Source organism: Trichomycterus rosablanca, chromosome 10 (genome assembly GCF_030014385.1).
Source record: "Trichomycterus rosablanca isolate fTriRos1 chromosome 10, fTriRos1.hap1, whole genome shotgun sequence".
Classification (NCBI taxonomy): domain Eukaryota; kingdom Metazoa; phylum Chordata; class Actinopteri; order Siluriformes; family Trichomycteridae; genus Trichomycterus; species Trichomycterus rosablanca.
The window spans coordinates 31,032,519-31,054,040 of NC_085997.1; the positions used below are offsets into that span (position 1 = coordinate 31,032,519).

At 42.0% G+C, this 21,522-nt stretch overlaps 1 protein-coding gene across 2 annotated transcripts in view; it reads left to right on the forward strand.

The window, feature by feature from the left end:
* The window catches only part of snx29 (sorting nexin 29), a 173,794-nt gene that overhangs the window by 144,237 nt on the left and 8,035 nt on the right, over positions 1 to 21,522 (forward strand). Inside the window, exon 20 of one of the 2 annotated variants that reach the window (XM_063003152.1) lies at positions 17,689 to 17,828. In XM_063003152.1, the coding sequence (XP_062859222.1) occupies positions 17,689 to 17,828 (140 nt within the window). Of the gene's footprint in view, positions 1 to 12,312; positions 12,489 to 17,688; positions 17,829 to 21,522 lie in introns of those variants that run through there. The other variant, XM_063003153.1, reaches the window with a different exon arrangement.

Consider the following 21,522-nt stretch of genomic DNA (forward strand, 5'->3'; position numbering starts at 1 on the left):
ATTAAAGACGTATACCGAGGTACCACTGTACATAACATGACGGTGAATTGGCAGGTCTGCTAGTAAAGAATCGTAAATTGAAAATCATCTGTTACACAGTAAATGTACCTGTACAAATGTTGCTCTTTCATGTAATAAGTCATGTGAAACATTACAGTACAGAAACATTACAGCATTGTGGCTCCACAGTGTTTAAAATATGTCCATATGAAACACACTGCCTTCATTTCATTGACAGTTTCTCTCTTGTGTTATTGAATATAGTAGTTAGAGCAGTAGGAGATGCTTGGCGCTGACCCTTGAGTGACATGCCCGTGTTGGATAATGGAATCCTCCCGCTGTTGTGAAGGAGATTCTCACTGGCATTAAGCAGAAAATCCCTCTGTTTTAAGTCTTCACAACGGAGGAGCTGCTAACTGCCTGCCTGCAACGTGTTAGCAAGAACTCTGACACGCAAATCTGACTAGCGTAGAAACCCTGAGGGCTCTGTTAGAACGACTTAGAAGCAGAGGAAGAGAAAAGGAGGACTCAGGATGAATAGATCTCTCAGTGGTTTAAAGAGCTGGAGCACTACAACCCCCACCCCCCCCACCCATTTGCCCCCCTCCTTCCTCCATTTTCATTCAAGCTGCTTAGATTAGCTGTCATGTTCTTAAAGCTTTTATTGTTTTTTGTGATTGGCCTTTGTGGGGACTAATCAGCAGCGGCTTATAGAGTCACTTTCGTCCTCATTTGCTTGGTAATGAAGTGTGCCGGACGTGTGTACGTGTGTGTTCTTTCTGGTGCTGTACTGCAGCAAGTGAGACGCTTGTGCTGGGATACATTAAAAGCACCTCCTTGTTTCTACACTCACTGTCAATTTTATCAGCTCCACTTAAAATATAGAAGCACTTTGTAGTTCTACAATTACTGACTGTAGTCCATCTGTTACTCTGCATGCTTTGTCAGCCCCCTTTCATGCTGTTCTTCAATGGTCAGGACCCCCACAGGACCACTACAGAGCAGGTATTATTTAGGTGGTGGATGATTCTCAGCACTGCAGTGACACTGACATGGTGGTGGTGTGTTAGTGTGTGTTGTGCTGGTATGAGTGGATCAGACACAGCAATGCTGATGGAGTTTTTAAACACCTCACTGTCACTGCTGGACTGAGAATAGTCCACCAACCAAAAATATCCAGCCAACAGCGCCCCGTGGGCAGTGTCCTGTGACCACTGATGAAGGTCTAGAAGATGACCAACTCAAACAGCATCAACAGATGAGCGATCGTAGGAGGTAGGAGTGTCTAATAAAGTGGACAGTGAGTGGACATGGTATTTAAAAACTCCAGCAGCGCTGCTGTGTCTGATCCAAAATCAAGGTGTGTATAGACGGGGTTTACGAATTCGTTGTGAAGGAATTCTTGTGGCCTGCATTGAAAATGCATGTTCTTACCAGTGTATGTGTTCTCCCAATCTAGTCGTGTCTAATTACCCGATTGCATTACGCTTCCTCTCTACTGATGTTGACCTCCACTCTAACTGAGGAGAGCCGTGACTAACACACGCCCCCTCCAACACGTGTGCAGTAGCCGACTGCATCTATACACCTGCATGAGGTGAGTTCATATGTGGATCGGAGACACACTGATCTTCATTATTCTCCTAAACACTATGAAAGGCAAATCTTTACTCACTAAAGGAGCAGCAGAACAGTAAACTAATATACTGTAAGAACGACCAGAATGTACTGACCTGTGTGAACTGGCTATTATCTCTACATAACACCAGAATGGCAAATATAAAAGGTTAAAGATTATTTTTTATGATTACAGAATTCTACTATCCCTGCATTTAACAGAAAAAAAGTCTTGGGTTCCCACACTCTACACTAAGCTCCGTGTGATTCCAACCCCCTACTCACACAGGTGTTCGGACCAGTCCCAGAGATCACATATTACAGCTGGAAGAGACCCCCCACACACACACACACACTCACTCAAATCTAATCAGTTGTGTTTGTGTGGACGCCCGGCTAGGTCGATGCCTCTGGTGAGATTCAAACTTAATTTTCCGTCTTTTTCTCCCCCTTTAGCGCATCCAATTGTTCAATTTGCATCGTGCTTCCTCTCTGTCTATGCTGAACCCTGCCCTGACCGAGGAGATCGAAGCTAACCCATATCCCCTCCGAAACATGGGCAGCAGCCGGATGCATTTTTGATTGATGAGTTTGGCGCCACCTAGCGTTGCATGCGGAGAGACACTCTTCCTCATCTCTGTGCAGGCGCCTCTAATCAGCCGGCAGAGGTCGTAATCGCATTCCGACAGTTCTTTGTCCCACCCCCCAACTGAGCAACCGGCCAATCGTTGCTCATACAGCCACTCAGCCTCGAACCGGTAAGGCAGAGCTGGATTCGATACGAGGTACTCAGAATCCAGCTCTTGTTGCAGCGTGTCTTTTTACCGCTGCGCCACCTGAGCGGCAAGATACTGTTTCTTTACAGCTTCACGTTTAGGTCTTTCCCCTCTTTTATGATCCAGTAGTTCTTCTGTGCGACCCCAATTTTGGAGACGAAATCCAATAAACATGGTGTGAGATTTACAACACTTTTTTTGCTTTACTAATTATAATTCACAATATATCAAGAATATATTACAAAAATGTAAATTGCTCTCAGGTGGTGCAGCGGTAAAACACCTGAGCTGACATCTCAAACTCGTCGGTTCGAATCTCAGCTCTGCTACCGGCAGGCTGGGCGGCTACATGAACAGTTGGCTTGTTGTTCAAGAGGGGTGCTAGGGGGGATTCCTCATAACTGATGCAATTACGACCTCTGTTGGCTGATTGATGGCGCCTGCACGGAGATGAGGGATAATGAGGATCAGGGTGTGTCTCTCCGTACACAAAGCTGATTCACATATGAACTCGCCTCATACAGGTGAAAAGATGCACTCGGTTATTGCACATGGGTCAGAGGGGAGTGGAGGTCAACATCAGTAGAGAGGAAGCGTAATGCAATCAAATAATTGGACACGACTAGACTGGGAGGAAAATTGGGGGGAAATGCAAATAAATATATAAATAAAATAAAATAAATCTAAATTGAATTGTGCTGAAGGACTTCCCTTTTCCGTTCAGACTTTTATTGAAAACATCCCACGACGCTTCATTGTTGTGAACTAGCTAGATCATCTTTGTGTTTTGGGACTCTTCTTGTGTTAGCTTTGTGTACTGTTGGGGATCCATGATGTGCTGCTGCTGGTCTTCCCGCGTCTCACACCCTGTCTGCTCGGGGGCATGTCAGCGCTCTCCATGCACAGCTGTCCTGACAGCTCTTAAACGGCTGATTTGTTAGGGCCTGGTCTAGCAGACAAGCTAAACGTCCCGAGTGTACGGCATCAAATTAGCCTCAACAGCAGCAGCGGCCAGCCTTGCCAAACCCAGCCAGATAAACCAGGAGTCGTGATCAAAGAGCAAGAACGTCATCGCCGGAGCTCCTCTGTGAGCTTATTTACATCTCAGGAACTCTGGGAGGAAATGTACGCTTTTAAAAGCAGTGTGTCTGTTTTCTATTGGACATTTATTGAAAATTTCACAAAAATAAATTATATGCTTCCAGTCTTGGAATCTACAGTTTCACGTGACAAGTTTGATCTGAAGGTACTCCAGTGGCATGCACAGAGCCCTGGCTTAAACACTGTTAAGACACCAGAGCTTACATCTCAAACACGTGAGTTCGAATCTCAGCTCTGCTACCGGTAGCCTGGGCGCCTACATGAACAACGATTGGCTCGTTCGTAGGTTGGATGCTGGAGGGGATTCCTCATAACTGATGCAATAACAATCTCTGCTGGCTGATCGATGGCATCTGCACACAGACTAGGGATAAAGGGGATCAGTGTGCTACTCTCCATGCGTGAGACTGAGCCCCATATGAACTCGCCTCATATAGGTGAAAAGATGCAGTCGACTACTGCACATGTGTCAAGTCAAATTTATTTGTATAGCGCATTTTACAATGGACATTGTCTCAAAGCAGCTTTACAGAATACCGGACCAACAGACCAAAAACCCCTGTTGAGCAAGCCGAGGGCAACAGTGGCAGGAAAAACTCTCTTAAAATCACAGGTAGAAACCATGAGAGGAACCAGACAGAGGGGTCAGACTGGTAAGAATATGCATGTCCAATGCAGGCCACTAGAATTCCTCCACACCGAATTCGTCAAATCCCGTCTACCATATATTTTACATAATTGCCTACAAAAAAACCCCTGTTAAGGCCAGGTGGAACGCTGAGTGTGAAGCAGACATCCTCGTCCAGTGCCTGACCTTACATGAATTGATGCAAATTTCATTGTTGTTTTGATTTTTGTATCTAAACGGTTACAGTTATTATTAGCAGTACTATAAAATGTGGTTTATGTCCAGGAAACCTGGTAAGTAGAGGGCAGCTTTTATAAACATCTTTAGTGGCATGAGTGATAGTAATTATGTTCTTAAGAATCCTGTTACTGTGCAATTCACAGAAGCACATAAGAATGTAGCAGCTTTGCTTCATCTCAGGGGTGACTAAGTGGTCTATGTGTCCTAAGATGGTATAGCGGAATGCACTAACCCACCACCACTGAGATCTTAAGCCTTTAATTGTGAATCTCAGCTGTACTTTGGCCTGCCAGGCATCCACACAGGTACAGTTGGCTGTGTCTGAGGGAGGGTTTTTTGACGTCAAACCGTCAAAGCCTTACAACAACACTAAGAATAATATTATAGCTCATTGTTGCTGTGCGATTGACCGCCGGGCATCCACACAAGTACAGTTGGCTGTGTCTGAGGGAGGGCTGGTCAAATGGGTTCGTTACTTCTGCTGCAGTTGTGGCCTACTGACTGGCGACTGTCTGCTGTCTGGTCGAGGCTGCGGGCTGGTTGAATTATTTGGCGATGTGGAAAGTACTATAGAACTATTGTCTCCTAATTTCTTTTTAATGACTAAAGCTGGTGACTTCTCTGTATAAACAGGTTTAGTTTGAAACGCTGTTCTCTTTGTCAAGGTTGGTTAAAGCCTTTCTGAAGTTCTGTAGACCGGGTGCAATATGGGCGATACGATGGTGCAGTGTTCGAATGCTCACCACCACTGAGTGTGGAGTCTGAGGGGGAAAAGATTAAATGGGTTCCGTATTGCTGCTGCAGGCGACGGTCTGCTGGCTGGTAGAGGCACCCGTATAAGGGACGATTGATTCACGACGTGTATCTCTTTCATCTCTAGTAGAAATTAAGGAACAAAAAACAAAGCGTACTGTTATACGGCAGCGGAGATGATGATCAGTGCCTATTGGTATTCGCTACATCGCTATGTTCCTAATTTGCATAAAGTAAAACTATACTCAACTTTTTTGTGGCACTGACTTCGCCCACTTGCCGCAGCTAACGTTTGCTTCACCTCCTGTTGCCGGAAATCACCAGCTCTGTTAAAAAAGAATAACAGCCCGTCGCTCTGCTGTGCCGCTTCACTGCTGGTCTGAACATGGGGTTAGAAGGGAATTTAAAAGGGGGTCTCTGAGACCTCAGTCTTTATGCTAAATTCATTATTATTAAAGATATTTTTCATAATTGGAAACCAAACACTGAGCTAAAGGTTGGCTCCAGTGTACAGAATGAATGGGCTGATGGGTTTAATCCCAGGCTGCTTTATTTTTTCAGTTATCTGAATAAGACAGGCCCAGAGGTGTCACATGAGCTCAGCGTAGCTGTTGTTAGATTGTATAAGCTCATGTGTTTGCTCTCACGACTTTGTGTGCTCAGTGTGGATGAGTAAGCACTATTGTTGATCTGAATGAGATGAAGCTGTGTGAGCTTTCCTGTATTATGTATCTTTACTAATAAAAGGCTAATGTGTGTTTGAAGAGGCGCTGAGGTCCAGCTGTGTTAATGTGATGATTTTGTTCACATAATGACCGGATAATGTGGAGATTCCAACCGTCTCCATCAGTTCTCTGCTTAACCCTGCTCTGGTACCATGAAAAAAGTTACATTGATAGTACCATGAGGTCAATTTGACCCCATGGTAAAAACGTACCATATTACCAAAAAAAAACAAAACACTTTATTACAACATTTTGTTTTTCTGCAAATAATACACCGATGAGGCATAACATTATGACCACCTTCCTAATATTTTGTTGGTCCCCCTTTTGCCGCCAAAACAGCCCTGCAACTGTGATGCACTGTGTATTCTGACACCTTCCTTTTAGAACCAGCATTAACCTCTTCAGCTGTTTGAGCGACAGTAGCTTGTCTGTTGGATTGGACCACACAGGCCAGCCTTCGCTCCCTACGTGCATCACTGAGCCTTGGCCGCCCATGAACCTGTCGCCGGTTTACCACTGTTCCTTCCTTGGACCACTTTTGATCGATACTGACCACTGCAGACTGGGAATACCCCACAAGAGCTGCAGTTTTGGAGATGCTCTGATCCAGTCATCTAGCCATCACAATTTGGCCCTCGCTCAAATCCTTACGCTTGATCATTTTTCCTTCTTCTAACATCAACTTTGAGGATAAAATTTTCACTTGCTGCCTAATAAATCCCACCTACTAACAGGTGCCGTGATGAAGAGATAATCAGTGTTATTCACTTCACCTGTCAGTGGTCATAATGTTATGCCTAATCGGTGTATTATACAACAAATGTTTACTCAATTATCAACAAACAGAGGCGTATTTGTCTTAGGAACTTTCACTTAGCCTATACAGAAGTAGATACAGAAAATGTATTACGAAATCATATACTATTGCGCAACACTTCATGTGTGTGTTTCTTTTACTGCTGGCATTGGTTGAACAACTATTTGCTGTGCTCTTCTATGATAGAATAATAATAATGAATAATAGAACTTCAATTGTTTACATTATTATTTTTTGGTAGTTATAACTTTTAGATCAATTTAATTTTGTGTTTGTATGATTTGAGTAAATCCTATTTATTCAAATTATCCTCCAAGCCACCCAAGGAGAATGGGTCCCTGCAAAGTCTGGTTTCTCTCAAGGTTTCTTCCTGTATTTTAAGGGAGTTTTTCCTCGCCACTGTTGCTCTCGGCTTGCTCAAAAGGGGTTTTTGGTCTGTTGGTCCTGGATTCTCTGTCCATTGTAAAAAGCGCTATACAAATACATTTTACTTGACAAACTTATTGCACTTATTACAGATGAAGCTGATTTTTCTGTAGACATAACTTAGGTCAACTAAAGACTCCAGAACGTCTTTACACGGCAATCCCTGTCGTTTCACCACTGAGTTTTGCTGCGAATGTTACAGAACTTCAAAATAAGAGAAAAATACCTATATTACAAGAAAGGTACTATGGATCCATTTCACCCCAAACAGAAATAAACTTACATAAAAATAAACAAAAAGCTAGACACAGAAGCTAGGAAACGTGTCACATTGTTAGGAAGGCTTTATGAAAAAATATGTGAACGGCAAGGTCCCTAATCATGATACAGTGGTACCTTGTAACTCAACGTCCCCTAAACTTAAAATCTTTAAAACTCAACGTCCTTCGTCGAGAAATGTGTACTCTTAAACTCAACATGTTCAGTTTCTTTAAAAAAAATTATTTTGTTTTAAATTAACAATAACCAGCCGTTTTGTTCAGCGCTCAGCTTAAGCAGTGCAGTAAAACGTCATCAAAGTGCGAATATGAGACAAATCTGCATTTGTGTGGAATGACTGTCAAATTCACTCTGAAAGCTCCACATGTATCTTTGTTCAGCTCCTGTTTCACTTTTAAACTTGTGTTATAGCTCGGGGTGCTGAGAAATTGTAAGAATCAGCTTTTTTCAAGAGAGTCTAAAAGGCTTAATGTTAAAAGGCAGCGCAAAAGCTAATGTGCTGCTTCTCATGTGAATGTGTCTTTACTTAACGGAATACAGTATTCCAAGATCAAGCATCTCCATGATTAAGAAGCATAAGGAAACAATGAAGAAGTAAAGATAAAGTGAAAGTTTATTGTATTTTTGATTGATTTTTAATTGTTTTCAATTGTATTTCAGTTTTTATATTATATTTGTGTTATTTTTAGTGTATAGGTGTCAAAAACAACCCCATTGTTTTACATTATCCTAAAATATATACAGTTCCACGAGACCTCAAACGCATTAACAGGTTTCCCCATACATCCTTATGGGAAAAATACCTTAAAACTCAACACCTTTTAAACTTGACACCACTCCCAGAACCAACTGACGTTGGGTTTTAAGGTACCAATGTAGTTAAAAAAAAAAAAAAAAAAAAAGGGTCAAAAAGGAGTGGGGTCACTGAGACCCCATGGTACCACAGCCTGGTTAAAACAGCTGAGCAGAACAGGATTGTGCTAATGTCATTTACTGAATCGAGAGCTTGTGGTTTTCACGTCCTCTTGGTGGATTATTTGTTTGAAAACAGCACTTCTTGTAAGTAATTTGAAATTAAACACACTATAAGAACTCATTATAACTGAGAAACCAGACTGAACCTGAAGCGATGCTCTACCTCCCTTATTCATTTAGGCGTCTTTAATGAGAAGCAGTTCTGTAGGGAGAGCTTTATTATTGCCTTACTCAACTTTTTCTTCAAGTTTTATTTCATGTTACCTGACGGGCAATATTACTTTCTAGACTTTCATTATTGTTTATATTGACTAAATGCAAAAATTACATTCAGTGGTGCTGTGTTCACCAGCTCTAAAATTTCATGTGGATTTTTTTTCGTTAGGTATGGTAGCATCCTCAGAAAGAGGAAAATATTCTGATAAAAAAAGAGATGCCTTTGCTTCTGAAAGTTAATTATTCAGGGTCCGTCCCAAAGCTTTGAAGCTGAATTAAAATAAGAAAAGTTTGATTGTTTGGTCCATGCACAACAGCAGATATTTGCTCTGGTTTGTCTTTCCCCTTTGTGACACCAGGGTGGCACGGTGGCTCAGTGGGTAGCACTGTTGCCTCACAGCAAAAAGGTCCATGGTTTGATCTGCAGGTGAGGCGGTCTGGGTCCTTCCTGTGTGGAGTTTGCATGTGTGGGTTTCCTCCGAGAGCTCCGGTTTCCTCCCACAGTCCAAAGATGTGACATTGAACTTGAACTGATGAATCTTGTGTAACCAGTAACTACCTGTCCTGTCATGAATGGAACCAAAGTGTAAAAAACATGACGTTACTAATCCTAATAAATAAATGAAATTAAATCAATTGTCACATCACATCAGACAATGGTGTGACTATGTGATTTCCGCCTTAGCAGTCTCAGCACCACTCAGTTCAGGAATTAGTTGTTGGGGATCAAAACCATTTCAGTGTTAATATTGATTCGTTTTTAAGCATAAACAACGGTGGCCCAGTGGGTAGCACTGTCACCTCACAGCAAGAAGGTCCTGGGTTCGATCCCCAGGTGGGGCAGTCCGGGTCCTTTCTGTTTGGAGTCTCCCCGTGTCTGCGTGGGTTTCCTTCCGGTGCTCCGGTTTACCTCCCACAGTCCAAAGACATGCAAGTGAGGTGAATTGGAGATACTAAATTGTCCATGACTGTGTTCGATATAACCTTGTGAACTGATGAACCTCATGTAATGAGTAACTACCGTTCTTGTTGTGGATGTAACCGAATGGTGTAAAACATGACGTTAAAAATTCTAATAAGTAAATGAATATAAAGAAATTGTCACACCACACACTGTCAGCTCCAGATACACAAAAGTCTCCTTGATGTGAATATGTGATTACCGCCTTAAAGCATAATTAGTTGTTGGGGGTTAAAAACCATTTGTGGTAATATTGATCTGTTTTTTGCATGTTTAAGTTAAAATGGTACAAACACATTAAGGGACTTAAAGCATGTTTGGGATTTTAACTCTTGTGTTCTGTTGACATTGATTTCACTGCTTTCTTCTTTGGGGTCCCAGAGACTCCAGTGTTGTGTGGGTAAAATGAAATTACACTAAGTACAAAATGAACCAAATTAATGAACTGAATTAACCAGAGAGAGAAGAGAGTCAGCTCTACCCTCAACACCAGACTAACTAAACCAGAAACATGAAAATTGATCATGTATTCCAGCTGAGGTCTCTGAGACCCCAATCAGGAGTGTCTACATTTGGTGGGGGGAGTATTTGGAACGCAATATAAGTATATAAAAATTGTTTCTTTGCAGTTTCCATACAATTAGGAGCAGTCATGAAGTTTTTAGCTGATTAAAAAGGCTAAGGATACTTTGTGAGATGTTAAAGAGGCTCTGGGGTCTCAGGGACCCCAAACAAGGATTAGGAAGGTTAAGAATTTCCAGAACTGTGAAAAGTACTATAGAATTATGTTTTGGTGGCCTTGTCTCCTAATTTGGATGAAATCCGACCAAGGCCGTAATCACAATATATACGAGGGTTTTTCCGAAAGTTTCCACACTTTTTAAAAAATCTATTTATTAAGAATTTCAAAAACAAATGACACCATTTTTGTACATAGTCACCTTCGGACGCATTTTTCCCAGCGTCGTACCATTTTAATGCCATCAACGATAAATGTTTTTGGTAGAGCTTGTAGCCACTGATGCACCACTGCTTTTACATCATCACATGAAAATCTTCTTCCCCATAAAGCTTCTTTGAGCGTCCAAAAGGGTGGAAATCAGATGGCGCTAAATCCGGACTATAAGCGTCTCTCAGTCTCTCAGACACGACTGATTACTACTTCTCCTGCCCTCACCGCTTCCAACCTAAATATAAAAGTGTGGACACTTTTTGAAGATCCCTTGTATTTAGGGGCCACACCCCTCCCCAATTATTCAGAAATGGTCAAAATACCCCCCAATATACAGATATAAAAATGATAAATAAACATATTCCACTTACTAGCTTTGCATATTGGTAAAATCTTTCTGTGTTTCCATCAGTTGTTGATGTGGCAGATTATCACCCCCGGGTAGATTTGGTACCCCCAATGTTCAGTTCATGGCTACATCTGACCATACTAAAACTAAGACTCCCAACTGATGAGTTTAGCTGTCCCACCAGTGGTAAGGTACATGACTACCTTTCTCAGCTGACATACCACATTATGACCTTTTTTACCTCCTGCAATCTGTCGGCGCTGTTTGCCAGCAGCTGTGCTAAACAGATGTACAGAGGAATGATACTAGTGTTGGAATCCTGTACTACATTGCTGTGGGCTAGGTCAGCGCTGGCGGCAATGCCACCGAGATCTCCAGTTGTTTAGAACAGCCGCTCTGGCGCAGCGTCCTTTTAACATGATGGACGGTCTCTGACAGCTGTTTTGCTGCCGGCTCTCCTCACGAGCTGTTCGTCTGGCTAAACCGTTTAGCGGCTCTGCGGCGCTCCTCATCGGCTTAGTCATTCGTCACCGCTTTCTGTGCCAGGTCGGTGGATCCCGGCGATAGGACATAGGACGGCGGCTCCATTCTCATCCAGCTGTTCCTTCGCTGGCTGAATTATTTAGAAACCGGGTGCTCCACTGTGTGCATTAGGTGGCCTAATTATTCATGCTTTGTGTTTTACGCTGCTTGGACAAATTCCCAAAGTCTGGGAAATTTCTCTGTGGTCTGTATTGCCATTATTTTTTATTGCGGTCCATTATGAGGGGTGCAGTCTGCTTTATATATTATTTAAGCCAGAGCACTGAAATAAAGGAAAGAGGAAATCAAATAAAGAGAAGACAGCTGTGCTGGGCGTCTCGGGTCTTCGCTGAAGTTTTCAGGCGGCTTTAATTGAGCCCGGCTTTATCGTCGTATTAAAGAGGACGCTCTCAGGAGGATCTGGACCTGGCTCATTATTACTCTTGTTTCCAAACCCTGCTCCTAAAACTCAAAAGGGAATAAATTATGTCTCATGTATACAGGATGAATATGCATCACCCGTTCGTGTGCCCTCAGCCCCCCTCTGAGACACAGAAATGTGCTGAGGAATGTCTGTGCGCTCCCTCGTGTTATTGTGCTTCGTCTGTGTTATCTGAGCTTTTATGTAGTAATGAGGTTGTGAATCGCCTTTCTTTATGGGCTTTTACTGGGAGGTTACCTCCTCAATTAACCAAAGGGGTCGTTATTGTTTCATTAATTAGCTCCATCAATTAACTTTGACCACGTAACAGACTAAAGATCCTAAAAGCTGCATTATGTATTATTCTTTTGTTGTACTATACAATATATACTTTATTAATTAGTGTTGTTCTGTTTACATTTACAGCAATAACGAGTCACTCTGACTTCCTGTAATGTTTCATTTAAGCATCTAAAGGTTTGCTGGTCAATATTCTAATATTGGTTTTAAAAAAGAGTGTCTACTATCGTTGTTTTCCTCTTACGTTGAAGATGTGTAGATGTTTTCCTCCGGGAGCTCCAGTTTCCTCCTACAGTACAAAGACGTGCAACTGATGTTTATTGGAGATACAAAATTGTCCATGACTGTGTTTGACATTAAACTTGAATCATGATGAATCATGTGTAACCAGTAAATACTGGTCCTGTCCTGTCATGAATGTAACCAAAGTATGTAAAAGTTAAAAATCTGAATAAATAAATACATATAATTCCACTGAATTGTGTGTTCTCCCAATGTGTCCAAAATAAAAGAACGTCAGTTCAGTCCTGGGCTTCGTAGTCGCCGTGGTCACTCTGACTGGTCTGCAGCTACGCAGCTTTATACACAAAAAGTTGTGATGCACAGTGTGTTCTGACATCCTGCTATCAAAGCCAGCATGAGCTTATTTAGTTCATTTGTGATCTTCAGTGGTTTTGGACCGGATGGGCTAGCCCTAGTTTCCCATGTACAATAATGAGCCTTGGATGCACATGAACCTCTCACTAACTCATCAACTGATTCACAGGTTCAGTAGGTTCTTACCACAGCATGCCAGGAAAACCCCACAAGACCTGCTGTTATGAAGATGCTCTGACCCAGTCGCCTACCTTTGGGTGGGTCGCGAGCCAAAAAAATGGGTCGCAGAGAAAAATAATAATCATTAAATTAACGAATTGTAACAGGCATGTAAACACAAAATGAACTTGAATGAATGAATGAATGAATGCCTTTATTGTCATTGTATATACAAATACAACAAAATTGTATGTGCAACGCCCTGGAAAAAAGAAACAAGAAACATACACTGTCACATACACACTAAAACTGTAAAAAATACACAACAATAAAGTCCTTAAATATTAAGGTCTAAATGTATAACCATATATAAAAAGAAAGTATATAAAAATATATATTAAAAAAGGTATGTAAAGAAGCGTAGCAGCAGACGTACGCCCCCTTTTGGTGGCTTTACGTTACATCTTGTAAACCAAGTGGGACCAGATTGCCATTTTCATTAATTAAGTTTATTTTGTTTTGTGTTTTGTTCTGATGCATTGTTTGTGTTGCCTGGGTCGTGGTAAAAATCACAGACAAAATGTGGGTTGCTTAAAAAAAAGTTTAAAAAAGTTTGGTCTAGCATCACAGTTTGGTTCATGTCAAGGTCCTGGAGATCTTTACACTTGCCCTGTTGTTCCTGCTTTTAACATCAAGAACTTGAGTGTTCACTTGATGCCTAATATTCCTTCCCTTTGTTACTCGTTTCACCTGTTAGTGATTGTAATGTTGTAGCTGATTAGGCTACTGTGAATAGATCAAGAGAATGTTGAGAGATGAGAAAAATCCATCTGTCTCCTGTGCTAAAATGCTAGTCTTTCCGAATGCTTTCACTGCAGGGATTAAACATTAAACCGCTTCAGAACAGAGTAGGACGAATGAATCCGGAAACCGATTTTCCAGATTCATTTTCTGATTATAAGAGGAGAGGAAATCTCACTCGGAATGATTCATTGATTCATTTGCTGCTGCATGTAATCAGATTTGATGAGTCCAGGACTAAGCATGTGTATATAATTTGATCCGTACAGTGCAGCCTGGCCCAGTTTTCTGCTCCCTCTTTTGTTGGTCTCTTGCTCGTCCCTGGCATGACAGACATGGTTGCATTACTAACACACAGAGCACACACACACACACACACACACACACAACAACACACACTCCTCATGGACAGTATGTTTCGTTCTTTTCATGCACAGTCCTGGCAGAACAAGACTTTCTATACGGCTCTCGCAGTATTCTTCCCAGCATCCTCTGAGAAAGATGATTTTCAGAACACAAGCCATCTGAAGCAATTCAAAGGCAAGCAAATAGCTTGTCAGAACGGAGACGCTATAGATAATCCGGCTGCTATTTCAGAGAATGTCTTTGTGTGTTCTGATTTAAAAGAACTGCAGATTCAGGACAGAATGTCTGTGCTGTTGCTAGCAGACTGACCCACAGTCAGGATTTGAAGAAAATATTGGCAGGCTCAGTGGGTAGCACTGTCGCCTCACAGCGAGAAGGTCCTGGGTTCGATTCCAAGATGGGGAGGTGTGGGTCCTTTCTGTGTGAAGTTTGCATGTTTTTGAGACTTAAACACTAACAATGACACAAATATAATATATCAATAAAAATCAACTTTAGCTTTTCTTCTTTGTTTTCTTTATGCTTCTTAATCATGGAGATGATTAATCTTGAAATACCGTATTCCGTTTAGTAAAGGCGCATTCACCTGAGAAGCGGCACAATAGCTTTTGCGCCTCTGGGCCGTTATTTCCTATGGAGTGTGGTGGTACACATAGCTTAACGTAACTTATTGTACTAAAACAAAGAGCGAGAAATTTTATTAGTGGAGAGAACTTATAAGCAGTAATAATTGAGAGAGGTTTAGTGTTCCTGTGTCATTCTTTTAATGCATTAAGTCACATTAAGCTTTCTTTTTTTTTAATGATAAGCATTTTAGACTCTCTCGGAAAAACTGATTCTCACAATTTCTCAGAACCTCAAGCTAAAACACAAGTTTAAAAGTGAAACAGGAGGAAAATCCAGCTAAACACAGATACATGTGGAGCTTTCAGAGTGAATCTGACGGTTATTCCACACAAATGCAGATTCGTCTCATATTCGCACTTTGATGACGTTTTACTGCACCACTCAAGCCGAGCGCTGAACAAAGCGACTGTTAATTGGCAATTTGAAATTAAATAAATATTTATTATTTATATATTTATATTATATATTTATTGTTTATATTATTATTTATAAATATTATTAAAGCTGAACAGGTTGAGTTTAAGGGGAAAGTTGAGTTTAAGGGTACCAATTTTTCAATGAAGGGCATCGAGTTTCAAAGATTATAAGTGTAGAGGACGTCGAGTTACAAGGTACCACTGAGGCCGGCACGATGGCTCAGTGGGTAGAACTGTCGCCTCACAGCAAGAAGGTCCTGGGTTCTATTCCCAGGGGTAGCGATCCGGGTCCTTTCTGTGTGGAGTTTGCATGTTCTCCCTGTGTCTGTGTGGGTGTCCTCCGGGAACCCTGGTTTCCTCCCACAGTCCAAAGACATGCAAGTGAGGTGAATTGGAGATACTAAATTGTCCATGACTGTGTTTGATATTAAACTTGAACTAATGAATCTTGTGTAACGAATAAATACCTTTCCTGTCATGACTGTAACCAAAGTGACGTTAAAATCCTAATAAACAAACAAACAAACAAGATACCACTGTAAACTGCTCACTAACCCTAGATTCATCTGCTACTTTGGTGGTTTAACCAACCCCAACCCCCCCAACCCTTTTCACAGGCTGTTGTGTTTGGGTGTCACTAGATAAATGTTTGTGTTTGCAGGAAAATTGTCACACACCGTGCTGTGCTGTTCCACACCGTGCACATCTGATAACGCTCGTTATTACATCCACCTTCAGTAATACTCTTTCATTCTGTGCCTTGTGCGCTTTGGCTTCGTGTTCCTGCGTCGTTCGTCATGCAAGTTATACAAGCGCTCTATCCACAGAGACATCTCTCATGGGTTCCAATTAGGAAAATATTTCCCTGCGCAGAAGAGAAACATTTAAAATGATAATGTTGTTTCTGTCTGTGCTGAACCAACCAGGCACGTACGTGTTCCTGACACGTCTCGGCTTCTTTCCTGTCGTCCTCACACACTGGAGAACACAACCACAATTACCTTCTTTTATTCCTGGGGAAAAACGCTTTTAGATTCTTTTTGTCAGCTGCTCCCCTGAAGTGAAGTTAATTACGGGTATAACGACCAGCTTATTATTTATCTATTATTATTCTTTTTTTTAATTATCTATGAGTTTGAAGTCTGAATTTCTGTTTGACGTATGCATCTCAGTCACACAGCAGGTGAAGATGTGCTTGTGTTCACTTACTACCTGTGTCTAGTTTGAAAGGTGTGTGCATGTGTTTTTTTCTAATTATTTATGCATTTTCTCCCTTTTTTTTCGATTTAACGTAGTCAATTAGTCTCCCGCTGCTGGGGATCCCTACTGTGCCCAAGGAGGGCATATTCGCTTGCCCCACGCCCCCTCCGACCCGTGCGCGCAGTCCCTTGACCACTTTTTTTTCAGCTGTGTCGTAGTGGTGTTGGATTTGCAGCAATTATTCAATATATTACTTAAGTTATCCAATGTATGTAAAATTCAACTTACTTTTAATCTTGGTTGTGTTTGTGCTGTTGTTTTATAGTGTTTACCTTTACTATACACCACTGATGTATAACACTACTGGGTCTTTAATTTCCTTTGGAAACAAAGAAGTATCTCTCTGTCTGTCTATCTATCCATCCATCTATCTATCTGTTTATTTATCTGTCTGTCTATCTATCTGTCTGTCTATCTATCTGTCTATTTGTCTGTCTGTGTATCTATTTATTTGTCTGTCTCTGTCCGACTCTATCTATCTATCTGTCTTTCTGTGTCTGTCTGTCTGTCTGTCTATCTGTCTGTCTGTCTCTGTCCGTCTCTATCTATCTATCTATCTATCTATCTATCTATCTATCTATCTATCTATCTATCGCTGTCCGTCTCTATCTATGTATCTGTCTCTGTCTGTTTGTCTGTCTGTCTGTCTGTCTATTTGTCTGTCTCTGTCTCTATCTGTTTGTCTATCTGTCTGTCTATCTGTCTATCTATCTATCTATTTATCTATCTATGTTCGTCTGTCTATCTATCTGTCTATTTGTCTGTCTCTATCTGTCTGTCTATCTGTCTGTCTATCTGTCTATCTATCTATCTATTTATCTATCTATGTCTGTCTGTCTGTCTATCTATCTATGTTCGTCTGTCTATCTATCTGTCTATTTGTTTATATATCTATCTGCCTGACTGTCTGTCTAGCTTTATGTCTGACTGTCTGTCTGACTGTCTGTCTACCTATCTATCTTTCTATCTATCTATGATTGTCTATCTGTCTGTCCGTCTGTCCGTCCATCCATCTGTCTATCTGTTTGTCTGTCTGACTGTCTGTCTACCTATCTATCTAATCTATCTATTGTATGATCAGCATTTCACCTTTTCTCGAGCCCTCTGTTTAGAACTCGGGTTCTCTCTGGTTGTGTTCTAATCTTTAATTAGTCGACTCTCATTATCTGCTTCCCTCTGTAGTGCGACTCTCCACTCACGCCTGCTTAATTTAATATGAGAGGAAATTCATGCCCAGAGGAATTCTTCACATGTGTTTACACTTCACACTCAAAGTCTTCTTTCTCTCTCTCTCTCTCTCTCTCTCTCTCTCTCTCTCTCTCTCTCTCTCTCTCTCTCTCTCTGTGTGTGTGTGTGTGTGTGTGTGTGTGTGTGTGTGTGTGTGTGTGTGTGTGTGTGTAGGACACTAAGTTTGTTGAGGAGAGGAGGAAGCAGCTACAGTGTTACCTGCGCATGTTGATGAACAAGCTGATCCAGACCCTGCCTGAGTTTACTGCCCGTCCCACCAAGGAGACGCTGCTGCAGCTGCTGCCATTCTGCCAGTACGTACACACACACACACAAACACAAATACAGATACAGCTAGGAAAATGTGTTTGGCTCCTTTCCAATTTCTCCTGTTGTTGCATATTTGTCACAATTACATGTTTCAGATCATCAAACCACTTAATATTAGACAAAGACCAGAGTAATGTATTCATCAGTTCTGTGGTTTTAGATGATTTGCGTTCAGTACACTGACGTGTCGGGGGTTTTTAAACACACTAAATGAAAACAAAACTGCTCGACTGATCCTCTGGTGTTGACCTTATCGTGAACGCCATGATAAAACAAAGCACTCAAAAACTGTTCCCCCAATACTGCACTTCAAGTGTGCACTACTGTGATGCTGTGGAGGCTGCAGCTCTATCAAGCGCCTGTCAGTAATGGAAGAGGAAAGCTCTAATAATCGTAAAGTTAATAGATTTTGCAATCTTGTTGACGGTTTAAGCACTGGAGAGTTTTATGAGAGCGTATACTAGAGTACGTGAGGTGATAAAAAAAAAATCCTTCTAATGGCGAGAATAAAAAATTCATCCATTTTTTTAATTTAGTTTTTATTAACTGCTTTATCCTGGTTGGGTCGCAGCAGGTCTGGTTTCTCTGGGAAACACTGGTTGCAGTACAATGATCTGACAGCTTTGAAAGTCGTGTAGTGTGTCCGTGGCTTTATTGAACTTAGCAAAGTCTAAATATTTTAACAGTGAAGCTTCCACGTCCAGGATCTGCCGTTTCCCTTCATTACACTGGCTGATTCTTCCTGCTGTTTTAGAGCTAACACTAAACTCATCCATCTATCACCTTCACTATACTTTCACACGCTGTGTATCACTGAATTACTGTCAGTCCACCGAGTCTCAGCCAGCTTTAATTACAAACAGGAGATTAATGAAAAAATCATCTTCCCTTTCATCAGGATGATCAGAATGAATTCGACAGGAACCCTCGGCACAGCTTGGAAAATTACGAGCTAATTTAATGGCTTTCGGCGTGATGTGATTTGTCTGTTGTTGATTCAGATTAGGTGCTGAGGTGTGAAGCATGGTGAGGTGATGAGTGCATGAGGGCTGAAATTAGGAAAGTGGACATTTATTTGGCCAGGCAAAGCAGGGGAAATTTGCATTGAAATTGTGTTATACTCATAATAGTCTGGACATCCGAAACCTCTCTACTAAGGCAGCTGCCTAGATAGGCAGTAGACAGCAAGGCAGCTCACTAGGTTTTCAGACAGACCCTCTGACTCCTTTTCTTGATGCATTTATTACTATTATTATTTGATGTGTTTTGGGCGCTCAGGTGGCACAGCCTTAAAATACACTAGTCCACTACAGCTGAGATCCAGGTTTCCAGTCTCAGTGGTGTTATCGACTGATTGTGCCTCTACACAGACATGATTGGCTATGTCTGGGGCTGAAGGTGGTGCAGCAGTAAAATGCACTGGCCCACTACAGCTGAGATCCAGGGTACCAATCTCAGCGGTGTTATTGGCCGATTGTGCCTCTACATAGACATGATTGGCTATGTTGGGGGTCGGGGGCTGAAGGTGGCAGCACAGCCTTAAAAAACGCTAGTCCACTACAGTTGAGATCCAGGGTTCCAGTCTCAGCGGTGTTGTCGGCCGATTGTGCCTCTACACAGACATGATTGGCTATGTCGGGGGTCAGGGGCTAAAGGTGGCACACTGGTAAAATGCACTAGCCCACTACAGTTGAGATCCAGGGTTCCAATCTCAGCGGTGTTATCGGCCGATTGTGCCTCTACACAGACACGATTGGCTATGTCAGGGGCTGAAGGTGGCACACCGGTAAAATACACTAGCCCACGACAGCTGATTTCCAGGGTTCCAATCTCAGAGGTGATTGTTTGATGTCTCTATGTCGAGCTGTAGTATAAATGAGTGCGTCTCCTCTTATACAGCTGTTTAAAATAACCTGGTTCAACACTTCTGTCCAAACACCTTGCTCTTGGCAGGGTGAAGAGCTGAGCATAATACAGGGTCTGAACATTTGTGTGTGTGGTGTGTGTATGTGTCTGGCATCTCCTCCCAGTGTCGCATTTGGAGGAGACTTGTGCTTTTTACATCCACTTTATAGAACAAAAAATGACGGTGAACTGAGACATTTTGAAACTGAACTTGCACCCAGAGCACAGCAAAGCTGTTAATCTGTAAGGCCCTGGACTAGTAATCAGAAGGTTGCCAGTTCAAGCAATTCCCCTCCCCCGTCAGTTTGCCAATTGGTCCTGAGCAAGACCCTTAACCCTCGATTACTTGAATTGTATTTGGTCACGATTGTAAGTTGCTTTGGATAAGTACGTTTGCTAGATTCCATGAAATACTTTGCGGTAGGAAGAGCTGTAAACAAGGTTACTCAGGTCCACAAAGTTGAATCAGTTCATCTGGACACAAGTTTGTTGTAGAGACAAGAGACTCCTGTTGTAGAGACTCTCTACAACAAACTTGTGTCCAGATGAACTGATTCAACTTTGTGGATTTGTGTACCTGGATTATTGAGCATGCATCAACAAGGTTACTCAGGCAAAATACAGTTATTTTAAGATAAAGAAAATCAGTTCACAGTATTTATCTACATAACTTTACTGTCCAAGTATTTTGTGAAAAATACCCAAGATACACTATATCCACTTCTAGTTTTCTCCCATTTTCTCCCAATTTAGCACAGTCAATTTGCTGCTGGGGGATCCCTGATTGCAGTCGAGGAGGGTATATTGCTGGGTATATTGCTGGAGTTCAGAATCTTGGCGCTGATGTGCTAGCGGAATATCCTGCTGCGCCACTTCTAGTTTTTAAGTTCATGTGTTTCAGTCAAAACAGTTGTTCACAGGTGTAGGAAAGGAAACCTTGCAGCAACAGTTTAGGGAAGGTTCATTCCTGTTCCAGCATGACTGTTCCCCTGTGCACAAAGCAAGGTCCATAAAGACATGGATGAGCGAGTTTGGTGTGGAAGAACTTGACTGACCTCAACCCGGTAGAACACCTTTGGGATGAATTAGAACGGAGACTGCGAGCCAGGCCTTCTCGTCCAACATCAGTGTCTGACCTCACAAATGTGCTTCTGGAAGCGCAAGTTCATATGCGTGTGAAGGCAGACGAGCGAATACTTTTGGCAATATAGTGTAAATAAACATTTATATAATACAAGACAAATAAAACTAACATTAAATACCGATTCCTGCCGTGAACATCATGGCTCGGTGGGTAGCACTGTCGCCTCACAGCAAGAAGGTCCTGGGTTTGATCCTTAGGCGGGGTGGTCCGGGTCCTTTCTGTGTGGAGTTTGTATGTTCTCCCCGTGTCTGTGTGGGTTTCCTCCGGGAGCTCCGGTGTCCTCCAACAGTCCAAAAACATGCAGTCAGGTTAATTGGAGACACTGAATTGCCCTATAGGTGTGTGTGTGTGTGTGTATGTGTGTCTGCCCTGCGATGGACTGGCACCCCGTCCAGGGTGAGTGAGTGAGTGAACTTATTGGGTTAAAATAAGACCAAATGTGGCATGTTTAATGTTTGATTTTTTTGAGAAAATAAAAATTGTGAATTCCAATGTGCAGAATATGCAGTAATTTAGGTTTGTACTCCAGGGGGGGTCCATAATCTGTTCTTGATTTAAGCAGAATCCAGCGAGATTTTTATGATGACTTCAGCGCTGGCTCGGACTAAGCAGCTTTGTAGCAGAATAGC